This window comes from Gopherus flavomarginatus, chromosome 5 (assembly GCF_025201925.1).
Source record: "Gopherus flavomarginatus isolate rGopFla2 chromosome 5, rGopFla2.mat.asm, whole genome shotgun sequence".
In the NCBI taxonomy this organism is placed as follows: Eukaryota; Metazoa; Chordata; order Testudines; family Testudinidae; genus Gopherus; species Gopherus flavomarginatus.
Window position 1 is genome coordinate 77,410,836 of NC_066621.1, and position 13,234 is coordinate 77,424,069.

General features: G+C 46.2%; 2 protein-coding genes across 3 annotated transcripts in view; both read right to left on the bottom strand.

The window, feature by feature from the left end:
- The window catches only part of ABTB2 (ankyrin repeat and BTB domain containing 2), a 221,828-nt gene that overhangs the window by 57,659 nt on the left and 150,935 nt on the right, over positions 1-13,234 (bottom strand). Inside the window, exons 2-3 of one of the 2 annotated variants that reach the window (XM_050955269.1) lie at positions 10,359-10,505; positions 7,246-7,456 (exon numbers count right to left, since the gene is read on the bottom strand). In XM_050955269.1, the coding sequence (XP_050811226.1) occupies positions 7,246-7,456; positions 10,359-10,505 (358 nt within the window). The remainder of the gene's footprint in view (positions 1-7,245; positions 7,457-10,358; positions 10,506-13,234) is intronic. The other variant, XM_050955270.1, reaches the window with a different exon arrangement.
- Positions 2,396-5,539, bottom strand: LOC127052135 (uncharacterized). The gene is made up of 2 exons (XM_050955475.1): positions 5,108-5,539; positions 2,396-4,117 (listed from the first exon to the last, which is right to left on the bottom strand). Exons 1-2 carry the CDS (start codon positions 5,505-5,507, stop codon positions 3,603-3,605), a joined length of 915 nt encoding a protein of 304 aa, XP_050811432.1. The 5' UTR covers positions 5,508-5,539; the 3' UTR covers positions 2,396-3,602.

Below are 13,234 nucleotides of genomic sequence, written 5' to 3' on the forward strand. Positions count from 1 at the left end.
AAATGAAACCTGCTGCATTCCTTATTTCCTCTTATTTCTATCACAAGCTCACACTGGTTCTCTCCAGTTGCTTCTATTCCCACCAGACAGATCTTTTTAAGGTTGTAGTTTCTTCTGGAGGAAGATCAGTCATCAGTACAGAGAGAATTATTATTTTGGAATACAGAAGCATAGCACGCTAATCAGAATGAGACCCCATTGGGGTTGGTACCACACAAGAACATAGTAACAGACAGTCTGCCCAGATGAGCACAGGAACCTCCCTGACAATCTTCTAAGGGGTAGGGTTGTGAGGGGATTCAAGAGGGGACATCTTTCAGACTGAGATGTGCACTCTGCTTTCTCTATAAGAGAGATTTATAATTTATAATTGTGCTCTCTTTATTTGCCTTTTTTAAAATCTATAGTAAAGATACCCAGGCTGAAATTATAGCAGTTGCTGTTTGGACAAAGTTTCCCCTCCAAGACTTCTGCATTCTGTCCTGGAAACCTGGAACCAGGAAATGGGACAGCCATTTTTATGCTCAGCTTCTCCCTCACCCACAGATCCTGCTGTGGGCTCTGCTCAGAAGCTGTTATCACCAGTGCCTGGGGAGAGCAGCTGCAGCAGACTTAGAGGCACCGCCCACCACCACCGGGGCTTGGCCAGTGGCACTGGTACCACCATCAGGCCTGGCTAGCAGCAATGGCAGCAGCAGCAATACTCAAGCTTGCAAAAGAGGAGCCTGACAGCGGCACCAGCCCAGAAGGTGATGAGAAGAGGTGAATGCATGAAATGGGCTGCTCCATGTCCACACTGAGAAACAGAGGGAAGAGAAAGTCATGAAGGATGCTGTCTGTGGGTGTGAGGAAAGGCCAATTTGTTGTGATTTATAAATTATTTTCTCTGCTGGTGTTATTAAAGTGACATTCAGCTACCTTTTAAAAATGACATTGGATGTTAAATTTGTTATTTTATTATTTTTAAGTGAGAAAAAATTGTAAGTTAAAAACATCTCTTTTTAAATTAATGGGAACTTGAGAGTGACAGTAGAATAAACTATTTTTATCATATCATTATGGCACGTGTCACTTGGTGGTGCTGTTATACACAGTCTTCCAAGTTCTTAGCCTACAAGCAAGTTTTGGACAGGCTGACACGTAAGTCTTGGGAAGCTGTGCTGGGTTGTCGTTAGTTTAGATTATGCAAGGTTGAATACAGAGACAGCTTGGGGAGAGAGGGAGCCGTGCGAGCAGCTGGAGAATTTGCTGTCTGCCTTGGGCTCTGATAAGAATACATTCTTGAGGCAGAGTTGCCCCCTGGGAACCAGGCACTGGGTTGGGATGAGATGCCTAAAAGGATTGTCCTGCATGCTATTTGACCATTTCATCCCAGGACTGGCGAATGTGTGCAAATAAAGCAAATTTACACTTAGAGTATATCTGTATTCCACATCACCAATTTCTATTCCACTGGAGAACTGATCTATAAGGCCCCGGACGTCTGTTGCCACTCAGCACAAGGGGGACACGGGGGTCAGTAGAGGACATTGGTGTTGCAATAAGAGGCAGCAGTATTAATAAATCGTGGCAGTATCATCCCTTCCCCTGCTCCTGTGCCTGACAGGTGACCTGCGTTTTCATTTTGAAAATGTGGCCACCTGGCACGGGAGTTGGAATCTGAGGGTAGGTCTACACTACAGGATAAATTCAAATTAGCTTAAACTGATTTTATAAAACAGATATTATAAAGTTGATTGTGCGCGTCCACACTAGGTACATTAATTCGGCGGTGTGCGTCCATGGTCCGAGCCTAGTATCGCTTTCCGGAGCGTTGCACTGTGGGTAGCTATCCCGTAGCTATCCCATAGTTCCTGCAGTCTTCCCTGACCCTTGGTATTCTGAGTTGAGACCCCAGTGCCTGATGGGGCAAAAATCATTGTCGCGCGTGGTTCTGGGTACAGCCTCACCCCTCCCTTCCTGAAAGCAGCAGACAGCCATTTCGCGCCTTTTTTCCTGGGTGAACTGAGCAAACGCCATAGCACAGCAAGCATGGACCCTGCTCAGCTCAATAGCGCAATCGTGGACATTGTAAACAACTCGCGCATTCTCGTGCTGTCTATGGTGAACCATGAACTGCAAACGCAGGAGAGGAGGAGGCAGCTACGGCAGCGCGGCGACGAGAGTGATGAGGACATGGACACTGAATTCTCCCTAACCACAGGCCCCTGCGCTTTGGAGCTCCTGCTGGTAATGGGGGAGGTTCTACCCATTGAACGCCAATTTTGGGCCTGGGAAACAAGCACAGACTGGTGGGACCGCATAGGTTTGCAGGTTTGGGACGATTCCCAGTGGCTGCGAAACTTTCTCATGCGTAAGAGCACTTTCTTTGAACTTTGTGACTTGCTTTCCCCTGCCCTGAAACGACATAATACCAAGATGAGACCAGCCCTCACAGTGGAGAAGCGAGTGGCAATAGCCCTCTGGAAGCTTGCAACGCCAGACAGCTACCGGTCAGTCAGGAATCAATTTGGAGTGGGAAAATCTACTGTGGGGCTGCTGTGTTGCAAGTAGCCAAAGCAATCATTAAGCTGCTGCTACGAAAGGTTGTGACTCTGGGAAACGTGCAGGTCATAGTGGATGACTTTGCTGCAATGGGATTCCCTAACTGTGGGGGGGGGCGACAGATGGAACCCATATCCCTATCTTGGCACCGGAGCACCAGGGCACCCAGTACATAAACCGCAAGGGGTACTTTTCAATGGTGCTGCAAGCACTGGTGGATCACAAGGGATGTTTCACCAACATCCACGTGGGATGGCCAGGAAGGGTTCATGACGCTCGCGTCTTCAGAAGCACTGTTCTGTTTAAATGGCTGCAGCAAGGGACTTACTTCCCAGACCAGAAAATAACAGTTGGGGATGTTGAAATGCCTGTCGTTATCCTGGGTGACCCAGCCTACCCCTTGATGCCATGGGTCATGAAGCCATACATAGGCAGCCTGGACAGTGGTCAGGAGCTGTTCAACTACAGGCTGAGGAAGTGCAGGATGGTGGTAGAATGTGCATTTGGCCGTTTAAAAGCCCGCTAGAGAACGTTACTCACTCGCTCAGACCTCAGCCAAACCAATGTCCCCTTTGTTATTGCTGCTTGCTGTGTGCTCCACAATCTCCGTGAAAGTAAGGGGGCGACCTTTATGGCGGGGTGGGAGGCTGAGGCAAATCACCTGGTCGCTGATTACGCGCAGCCAGACACCAGGGCGATTAGAAGAGCACACCAGGAAGCGGTGCGCATCAGAGAAGCCTTGAAAACGAGTTTCATCACGGGCCAGGGTACGGTGTGACTGCTGTGTTTGTTTCCCCTTCATGAACCTCCCCCCCTTTATTGACTCCTCCTGTAAGCAACCCACCCTCCCCCTTTGATTACAGCTTGCTTATGGAAATAAAGTTACTATCGTTTAAAAAGCATGTATTCTTTATTAAAAGTCATTCCCTGTAAGCAACCCACCCTCCCCCTTCATTTAAAAAGCATGTAATTATAAAAGCAGTAAGAGAAATAACAAGGTATCCCGGGAGTGGTTTGGGAGGAGGATAGGAGGGAAGGAAAAGGCCATTAAGCACATTTCAATGTAATGACAGCCTTTTGGTTGGACTGTCCACGGGCGTGGAGTGGGCTGGTGCACAAAGCCTTCCCCCATGCGTTCCTACACGTCTGGGTGTGGAAGATATGGAACATGGTGAGTACTGAAGGTGGTTAAACATGGGCTGCAGCGGCACTCTGTGACCCCGCTGCTCCTCCTGAAGATCCACCAGACGTCGGAGGATGTCAGTTTGATCACGCAGCAGCTCCAGTGTTGCATCCCGCCACCACTGATCTTCCTGCCTACACCTCTTAACTTCCTGCCGCCACCTCTCATCTCGAGCGTCTCTCCTATCCTCACTTTGGTCCCTCCTGTCCTCACGTTCACTGGCATCTTTCCTGTACTTTGCTACCACGTCCTTCCACTCCCCCAGATGAGCTCTTTCATTGCGGATTACTGCCATGATTTCTGTGAACATTTCATCTCGTGTCCTCTTCTTCCTCCGCCTTATCTGAGCTAGCCTTCGGGATGGAGTAGGGAGGCTTGAAAAATTTGCAGCTGCATGAGTGGGGGAAAATAGTGATAGAAGGATTATAAAAGATACATTTCACAGAACAATGGTTATACTCTTTCACAGTGAACAACACTATTCACCTTACATAGCACATGTGATTTCACTACAAGGTTGCATTTGGATTCTTTTAGTATTGAGTGCCTGCGGCTGTGGTGTAACAGATCAACACAGACGCAGGTCCGGGCATCACAATTCAACTTGCATGCAGTCATGGTAAGCCATACAAAGAGGCATATAGCTTCTCCCTGTGCTGCTTCTTTAACAAGGAGCAGCAGATGCCAAACCCTAACCCTAACCCTGGAATTGCTTTACCCCTCCCCCCACCACATGGCTGGTATAATGGAAGATCACTGCTAATCACCTCCCCTTTCTCCTCCCACGCCCACCCCCCACCACGTGGCTGGTAGCTGGGAAGATTCCTGCTGGTCAAACACTAAAAGGCTCAGCGCCATTAACCCTCCTCCCCTCCCCCCGCTTGGCTACCTGCAAGGAAGGATTTCTTTTAAGCAACAGGCAAGCAGCCCAGTAGGAATGGCCATCTCTGTCCCCTTAATAAAATTCCTTAATTTCAACCAGGTTATCATTAACAATATCACTCTGCTGAGGATAACAGAGCGAGATAAAGAATGGATGTTTCTTGAATGCCTGCAATCACCGGGACCATACGCAGCTATGCTTTGTCATGCAATGATACCCGATTACTTGCTACATGCATGGCGTGGTAAAGTGTCCTACCATGGTGGACGGAACAAGGCTGCCTTGCCCAGAAACCTTCTGCAAAGGCTTTTGGAGTACCTCTAGGAGCGCTTCATGGAGATGTCCCTGGAGGATTTCCGCTCCATCCCCAGACATGTTAACAAACTGTTCCAGTAACTTTAATGCCTGCTAATACATGCCAAGCCCTCACAGCAAATCAATCATTAAAAAACGCTTGCTTTTAAACCATGTTTTATATTTACAAAAGGTACACTCACCAGAGGTCGCTTCCATGGCTTCACTGTCTGGGCTAGTGGCTTGGGAGGGCAGGGACGGTAATTCCGTCTGGGTCACAAAAAGCTCCTGGCTGCTGGGGAGAATGGAGTGCTGTTTGGTCTCTGCAAGTTCTTCCTCCTCTTCCTCCTTGTCATCTTCCCCCTCCGCTGAATCCTCATCCATGGTTGAGGTTATAACCCCCACCTCGGAATCCACAGACAAGGGTGGGGTAGTGGTGGCGCAGCCCCCTAAAATTGCAGGCAGCTCAGAGTAGAAGTGGCATGTTTTTGGCCCTGATCCGGATCTTCCGTTTGCTGCTTTGGTTTTCTGGTAGGCTTGTCTGAGCTCCTTCACTTTCACTCTGCACTGCACTGAGTCCCTGGTGTGGCCTCTCTCCTTCATGGTATTGGAAATTTTTTCAAAAGTTTTTTCATTTCGTCTTTTGGAACACAGTTCTGATAGCACTGAATCCTCTCCCCATATAGCAATAAGATCCAGTACCTCTCGTGCGGTCCATGCTGGTGCTCTTTTTCTATTCTCAGGAGACTGTATTGTTACCTGTGCTGATGAGCTCTGCATGGTCACCTGTGCTGATGAGCGCTCCATGCTGGCCAAACAGGAAATGCAATTCAAAAGTTCGCGGGGTTTTTCCTGTATACCTGGCCAGTGCATTAGAGTTCAGTTACCTGTCCAGAGCGGCCACTGGTGCACTGTGGGATACCGCCCGGAGGCCAATAACTTCGATTTGCGGCCACACTAACCCTAAATCGATATGCTAATATCGATTTTAGCGTTACTCCTCTCGTTGGGGAGGAGTACAGAAATAGATTTAAAGAGCCCTTTAAATCGATTTAAAGTGCATTGTGGTGTGGACGGGTACAGCGTTAAATCGATTTAACGCTGTTAAAATCGATTTAACAGCGTAGTGTGGACCAGGCCTAACACATTGCAAGCCTAGGATGCTTCTCAGCCACAGATTGCTCTCAAAGCGGGCAAAGGGAGATGCTGTGTGCCTGACTTTCTGCCAGGCTGACAATGAACCACACAGTAGAAGCCACATTAACATGTCCTGGGTACAGCTGGCCAGAAACTGGAATTCCCATTCCATAGGACATTCAGAAATTTAAAAATATAATACTTCTAAAACAGAACAAAAATGAAATTTCAACATTGTTTGTGGAATGTGAATACCAAAGTTTTGTTTTGCTCAAGAGCTGGGAGACTGGAAGCCCTAGCCCAGGAGCAATCCAACTGGTGGGCTGCCCCAAAACCAGGGACCCTGGGAACCAGGAACACAGGAAGCCCTACAGGTCCAGGCTGGCAAAGAACTTCAAGTCTAGGAGCTGGACTCCCAGGCTCCCCATCAGCCTGCCAGGTGGGCTGCTGAGGAGCTGGGTGGGTGAGTCAGCAGGAACCCAGGCAGGTTTTGAAACCTGGCTGCCAGGCAGGGCTGTGTCAGAAACCTGCGTGGTTTCTGTCAGAATTTAGTCAAAAATCAATACATGCCCACAGAACGTTCCAATTTAGACAAAATTTTCTAATTAAAAAATATTCCATTGGAAAATTTCCAACCATGTCTAATAATAAGACTACTTGCAGAGTCAGGTACTGCTTGGCATGAGTAAGGGTGGCCCTTTTGTTTTTATTTGGGTATTGGCTTCTTGTGTAAGTTTTCCACGTACTAGACACGTAGCAGCAACTGAAATAAGCCCCCAGAAGGGTGGTCATAAATCCCTCTCAGGCTCTCCACTGCAATCAACCTTCCTATTCCCAAGAATAATGACAATCATTAATCAGTGGTATTGAGAAGGTAACATTTTCTTTGGTAAGGTCTTTACTGCTTTAGGCAGCCACATGCACTCCTGGCAATGTCCATAGACAAGCCTTGATGGCGATATACAGTTTATGTCTTGCTAGGAAAAGACTGTCTGAGAAAGCAGCTTGCTCCCCGGCTCCAATTCTAACACTTTGTAAACTTGGCAAGGCTACTGACACATGCTGGCAGGGCAGCAGGAATAACTGATGCCTGATAGATAGCCTCCTGCAAACTGCACTGCACTGCACGTAAGCCCTGAGCTATTCTGCAAAAGGAGGCCTTGGCCTGACTTCCTTACTGCTAACAGTTAACAGACTTCCCTACCGTTCATTGTTCAGGGTCATCCTTGGCGGATCCAGGTTGGGGTTCTCCATGGACTCCATCTGAGGACAGCGTAGGAAGTAGTAGAGGGTATGGAGGGCATCAGGGGACCAGGTAATAGGCTGCTGTTGCCTGGTTTGCCGAATAGGGCTCATGCCGGGGTGGAGGGTGGTCAAACATTGCATGTGGTGCATTGCTCGCGATACCAAGTCACCTGCACAAAAGGGGATAGGAAAAAGCATTTCTGAATGTTCATCCAGACCCATCTGCTTTTTTCTCAGCTAAATAAAATCACTGGCAACTGAGAAAGCCTTCTTTGTGTGTAATTATTATTTACCCACTAAGCCAATAGGCAGGTCCTGGAGCTGCCATTTTCTAGTTTATTGCAGTGGTTCTCAACCTGCGGCCCAATTAGCACAGAGCTGCGGCCCATGTGACACCCTCAGGGCCACACCGGTAGTATTGGATGCAGCCCACATAACACATTGTGGGCCAAATATGCAGCCCACAGTGGTAAATAGGTTGAGAACAACTGGTTTATTGCAATGGAAATTTAATTTCCTTTTAAATTCCTAGCCATTAGACAATGGTAGAATTAAACTATTATCTAAGTTGCTAAACTTGCCCGTCATCAGAAATCGGTGTGATGATGTTGCATTATTTTTCTTTGCTATTTTAATGCTGTTTCTTTTCTTCTGAAGCGACATCCATGGGTTTCTTGCCTGCCTCTGGCTAATGAAATACATTTGTAAGATCCGACGTCAGCACTGGGTTGGGAACATAATTTATGCAAGGGGACAGAGGCAGCGTCCATGTAGGTTGCTTGTTTTGGTTCTCCCTGTCCTCTACATGTTGTGAGGCCAGATCAGTTCCCTACATTGGAGCTGAGGTCAGATCAGTTCCCTACATTGGAGCCGTCTGATCCCACCTAACTAGCCCTCAAGTCCCAACTTTCTGCCCAGGTTCTTATGACAGAAAGAGGGAAAGTCCTAGCTGGAAGTCCCTTCTTGTTCGTGTCTGCTTCTCTTATCCTTCTCACTGTTCTATAGCGGAAGATCGCTTCCAAGGAGTAACAACATCCATCTCCCTTATTAAAGGATCAGTCATATTTCTATCTATCTGATTTTCACAGACCTTGCTGGAAGTCTTTCTCTGATGCTGATAGAGGTCTAAACCCAAGGAGAAAGCATCCAGTTCCGTCCGAGCTGCTCAGTTCTTGGGGATTCTGAACCGTTATCAACCTTCCTGTGTCAATAATTGGAAGACTCCCTCACCAGGCAATGGAGAGGGGGAAAGTCTATGTTACACAGCTGCTACTAAGAAGATACTAACCCTTCCCCCTCAGAACAGGAAGCTGTGGTGGGTTAGCACCTGCAGAGAGCACCTTTGGCTATATAAATCCTGAGTGTTCTTCATTTGACACTTGCTTTACACATAGCACACACCACATTACAAACACTACAGTAGCCTGACAGTAAAGGCCTCAAATGTTACAATTTACAGTAGTGGTATTCCTGTAGCACTAGTCTGAACCACTACTATAGAATACTATATATATATGCACAAGATTATTTTTTCCCTGGGAATCTTGTGTTGCTTTATGTTCTACAGTCCTCTAGAATCCTCACAGGAAATGTTCCTCCATTGTGTTCTATGGTTACAATACTGGGAAAGGACGGAATTGAAATAGCCACCAACACCAAGCTGGGTCTGAGATGGCGCCGTGAACTTAGCCACACAAAATGTGAATTCACCCCCACCCCAACTCCCAGTGCAGTTCTTAGGATGTTCTTAGGCTAATCCACTTAGGTCTAACAGCAGAAAGACCAAGTTTACTACAATGCCTCCAGCTGAACACTTTAGGGATTGATATTACACATGCTGGGGAAACACATGGCTACTGTATGTCTGAGCATTATGCAGTTATTAGTGAGTCAGATCGATGGGGTGTTAAAACCTTACTTTGCAACGTGAAGCTGTGCACTCATTCGTCGCATAGTAAATTCATTTTACAAGTAGACTCCAGAGAGGAAAAAACCTCCCAATGTCCCTGCCTTTCCATTTCTGCAGCTCCTGAATCTTTCCCTAAGACCCAAACATTCTTACAAGAGTCCTATGCATCTTCTAGCTTTGGTGCTAATCCGGACTCCCACATGATCAGAAAAGAAATGCATGTGGAATTCAGATTTTCAGCAAAGAATAACATCCCACTCCCTACTTCTTTGGCAACCTCCAGACCATATTTTAAAATCAGAAGGTGACTATATCAGGACATCCATTCACTAGACATAATGACTAAGCTGGCCAAAGCAGGGATTAGGAAAGAGGGAGAGGAAGCTGCATTCAGTCATGGGTCCATGCTACAAATGCTCCCTTGTGTTCCAGCATAAATAGAGGTGTGTTAAAAGAATTTGAAAAACCTCAAATTAAGGCAAGTTGCAAAATAAATGGTGAAACCACAAGCTCTGGGCCTGGCCAGCCCCTGATATTCATTAGCTTTCAGTTGACGGGGACTGGGACAGTGGTGCCAGCAGAAATTTTGCAAGGAAAACCAGGCCAGGAAAACACAAATCATTTTGGTTTATTTTAAAGCGGCACTGTCAAGTAGTTTAGGCCCAAAATCTGGAGTTTGTTCACAAAAAAGAGATTTACCAAATTGATTATATCAGAAGCAGTCTCAGGATTTTCCTTCTCCCCATTTTTATATTTTCAATTAAAACAAAAAACTTTCCCCTGAAGCATCTACTAGTGTACAACAACTAGAAAGTGAACTTGTGGCCATTTGAGTAACTGCTGTTAATCTGGTGCTCTGACATTAGGCTGATGAAAACCATTTAAGCACCCACATAGCTAGAAACAGATCTTTCACCAGCACTGAATTCACTAAGACAAAGAATAAAATGCTAGAAGAGGGACATTTTATGCATAAATTAAGCATAAAACATCCTAATGGCATAATCTGATTTCCACAAACAGCACCCTGAAACAATTACATTTTACATAACATGGAACCAATGCCGCTCATGCTCAAGCCAATGACAAAACTGCCATTGACTTCAATAGCAGCAGGCCTCATATTTTGTTTAAACAAACGATCAGTTACAGCTGAAACTCACTTAGTTCTGAGATGCTTCCAACGCAAGTTGCCAAGAGAGACTGTTCCAAGGTTCGGAGCTCCAGCTGGGCATAAGCATCGGCCCGTCCATCACTGCTTATGGAGCCATCATTGTAGGGGCTGAAGTAGGCAGGCAGAGACAGCACACCTGGGGAGAGCAGAGAACAGGCCTGTTGCAAGTGAAATCGCAGGGGCAGCGGAATACTCCACCATTCAGGGATGGATGGAAATATTGAAAGCACCGATTTCTGTTTGTAGTGGTGACTGAGGAATGCAATGCATGCTGCTCATTCAGCCACAGCGCTCAGAAGGTCTGTGGAACCAATTAGTGCTGTTGATTGGCAGAAGCAGAGCAGCTGGGCTTTAGGGAGCAAATGCAGATACTGTTTGCAGCCTGTAAATGCTGGAAACAAAGAGTTTGTAAAATTATTTTCTTGTAAAATTACAATAAAAGCTTTGGAGAGTCTAAAGAAGCCTTTAAAGATAGGTCTACACAGTAAAAAAATTATCCCACAGTTGGGCCTGGTCCACACTACAGTGTTAAATCAATTTAAACAGCGTTAAATCGATTTAACGCTGTACCCGTCCACACTACAAGGCACTTAAAATCGATTTTAAGGGGTCTTAAAATCGATTTCTGTACTCCTGCTCAACGAGAGGAGTAACCGTAAAATCGATATTACTATATTGATTTAGGGTTAGTGTGGACGGAAATCGAAGTTATTGGTCCCATTCTTTTACTGAGCTACCCAGAGTGCACCGCTCTGGAAATCGATGGTAGCCTGGGACCATGGACGCACAGCACCGAAGTAATGTGCCCTAGTGTGGACGTGTAAAATCGATTTTATAAAACCTGTTTTATAAAATCAATTTTATTACTTTCGATTGTACTCTGTAGTGTGGACGTGGCCTTGGTGAGTTTCAGAGTTTGGGTCAACCAACTGGCTTGCATTTCAAGGCCAAAAACAGCAGTGAAGATGTTTAGGCTTGGGCTCCAAAGCCCTCCCCCCTTGCTGGGTTTCAGAGCCCAGGCTCTTGCCTTAGCATTTACTCTGCTATGTTTAGCCCCGCAGCGCAAGTCCAAGTCAGTTGAACCAGGCTCTGATCCTCACTGCTGTGGGTCTTTTATTTATTTAGCTGTGTAGACATACCCTAAAACTGTATATGCAAAAATGAGATTGTGTACCCACAGGCTGAACTTGCATAGTTGTAATCAGATTGTTGGATGCAATGACCTGATTTTTAGGATTGCTGAGCATAATTGCCAAGCCCAGCTGAGGTGAATGGGAACTGAAGATTCTCAGCACCTCTGAAAACGAGGCCATTAATGATCTCATTTGGGCATCTGACAGCAGGCAGTTTTGAATGCAGAAGTTTAGATTTTTTGTGCGTGGGCACGTAAGATTACTCTTGGAAGCTGATTTTGAAAAACTTGCCCATAAAAGCATTTATTTGCATTTCTACAAATGACCCAAATAGAAAGTTCGATTGGAAACACTTCTCTCTCTCTTGCTCTCACACATACACAGTCTCTTCTCTCTCTCTCTCTGGTTAAGCATGTTTCTAAAAACGTTTCACTTTCTTTACAAGAGCACTGATGTAAAATGACTAGTTGTGTCAATACCAAAAGCAATTTATATAGTGGTGATCAGAACCTGCAATCTGCTTTGTGTATCACTTCACAGTTCTTCCTTTGTCTATAACAAAACTGAGCCAAATTGAGTGAGAGTTTGGTGCAACTAGAAGTGAAGGGTGTGAGTACTGTTTAGAGCCTATCATAATGTTAGCAGGCACTGAGGCCTTGGCTACACTGGCGCTTTACAGCACTGCAACTTTCTTGCTCAGAGGTGTGAAAAAACACCCCCCTGAGTGCAGCAAGTTACAGCGCTGTAAAGCGCCAGTGTAAACAGTGCCCGCTGCAAGCTAATCCCCATGGGGAGGTGGAGTACCTGCAGCGCTGGGAGAGCTCTCCCCCAGCGGTGGTGCTGTGACCACACTCGCACTTCAAAGCGCTGCTGTAGGAGTGCTCCCGCGGCAGCGCTGTACAGCTGCAAGTGTAGCCATACCCTGAGCGAGTTTATGCAGGAAACTCAACCATTGCACTAGAATCCTGATGTGCAGCAGCTCCCATAATTCCACTCCTAGATCCATCACACAACTCCATCAATGTATCTCAACCCAGACCTGCTGAATTCCTTGCTATTCCAGACCTGGGACCACATACACTTCTCTGCCAGCGTACCTCAGTCTTGATCTGCGGCACCCTAAGCTATTCAATCTTTTTTCCCCACACAGCTCTGCTAATGCAACACCTCAACTGTTCCAGTCCTAGGTGTAGAGAGTACTTACTTCATTCTAAATCTGCAGCCACCTCCTGTCATGTCAGTCCCCCACCTCCCCATCAAGCAGATAATTGCCAATTAACCTGCACCACACTGGGAAATCTTTGTTACTTAGTCTTGATGTTTTCTTTTGAGATTTTATAAAGAATTGATCTCTCTCTCCCTCTCCCATTCAGCGGGACACATCCTCTTCACATCCTGCTCAGTGGCACAGCCAACAATTGCATCAAAAACTTCCTGGACATTCTGAGGATAAGGGAATGATTTATCCTGCTGTGTCTCTGCACTGTACATCACTGTTAGCTAACGCAGAAAAGCCTGCCAATGGTCTCTAACCTGAATAATTAGGAAGCTCGAGTTCTAAGAATTAATAGAAGCAACATATGCAAACTGGAAGTGCTCTCCCACTACACTGCACTCCTACACAGCACTACACACTACCCCTATACAGAGCATGAGCCCACTTCCTTTTTCCATGCTAATCCTATGAAAGGACATTTAAAGCCATATGGACTGAATTTAAAGCAGTGGGAGA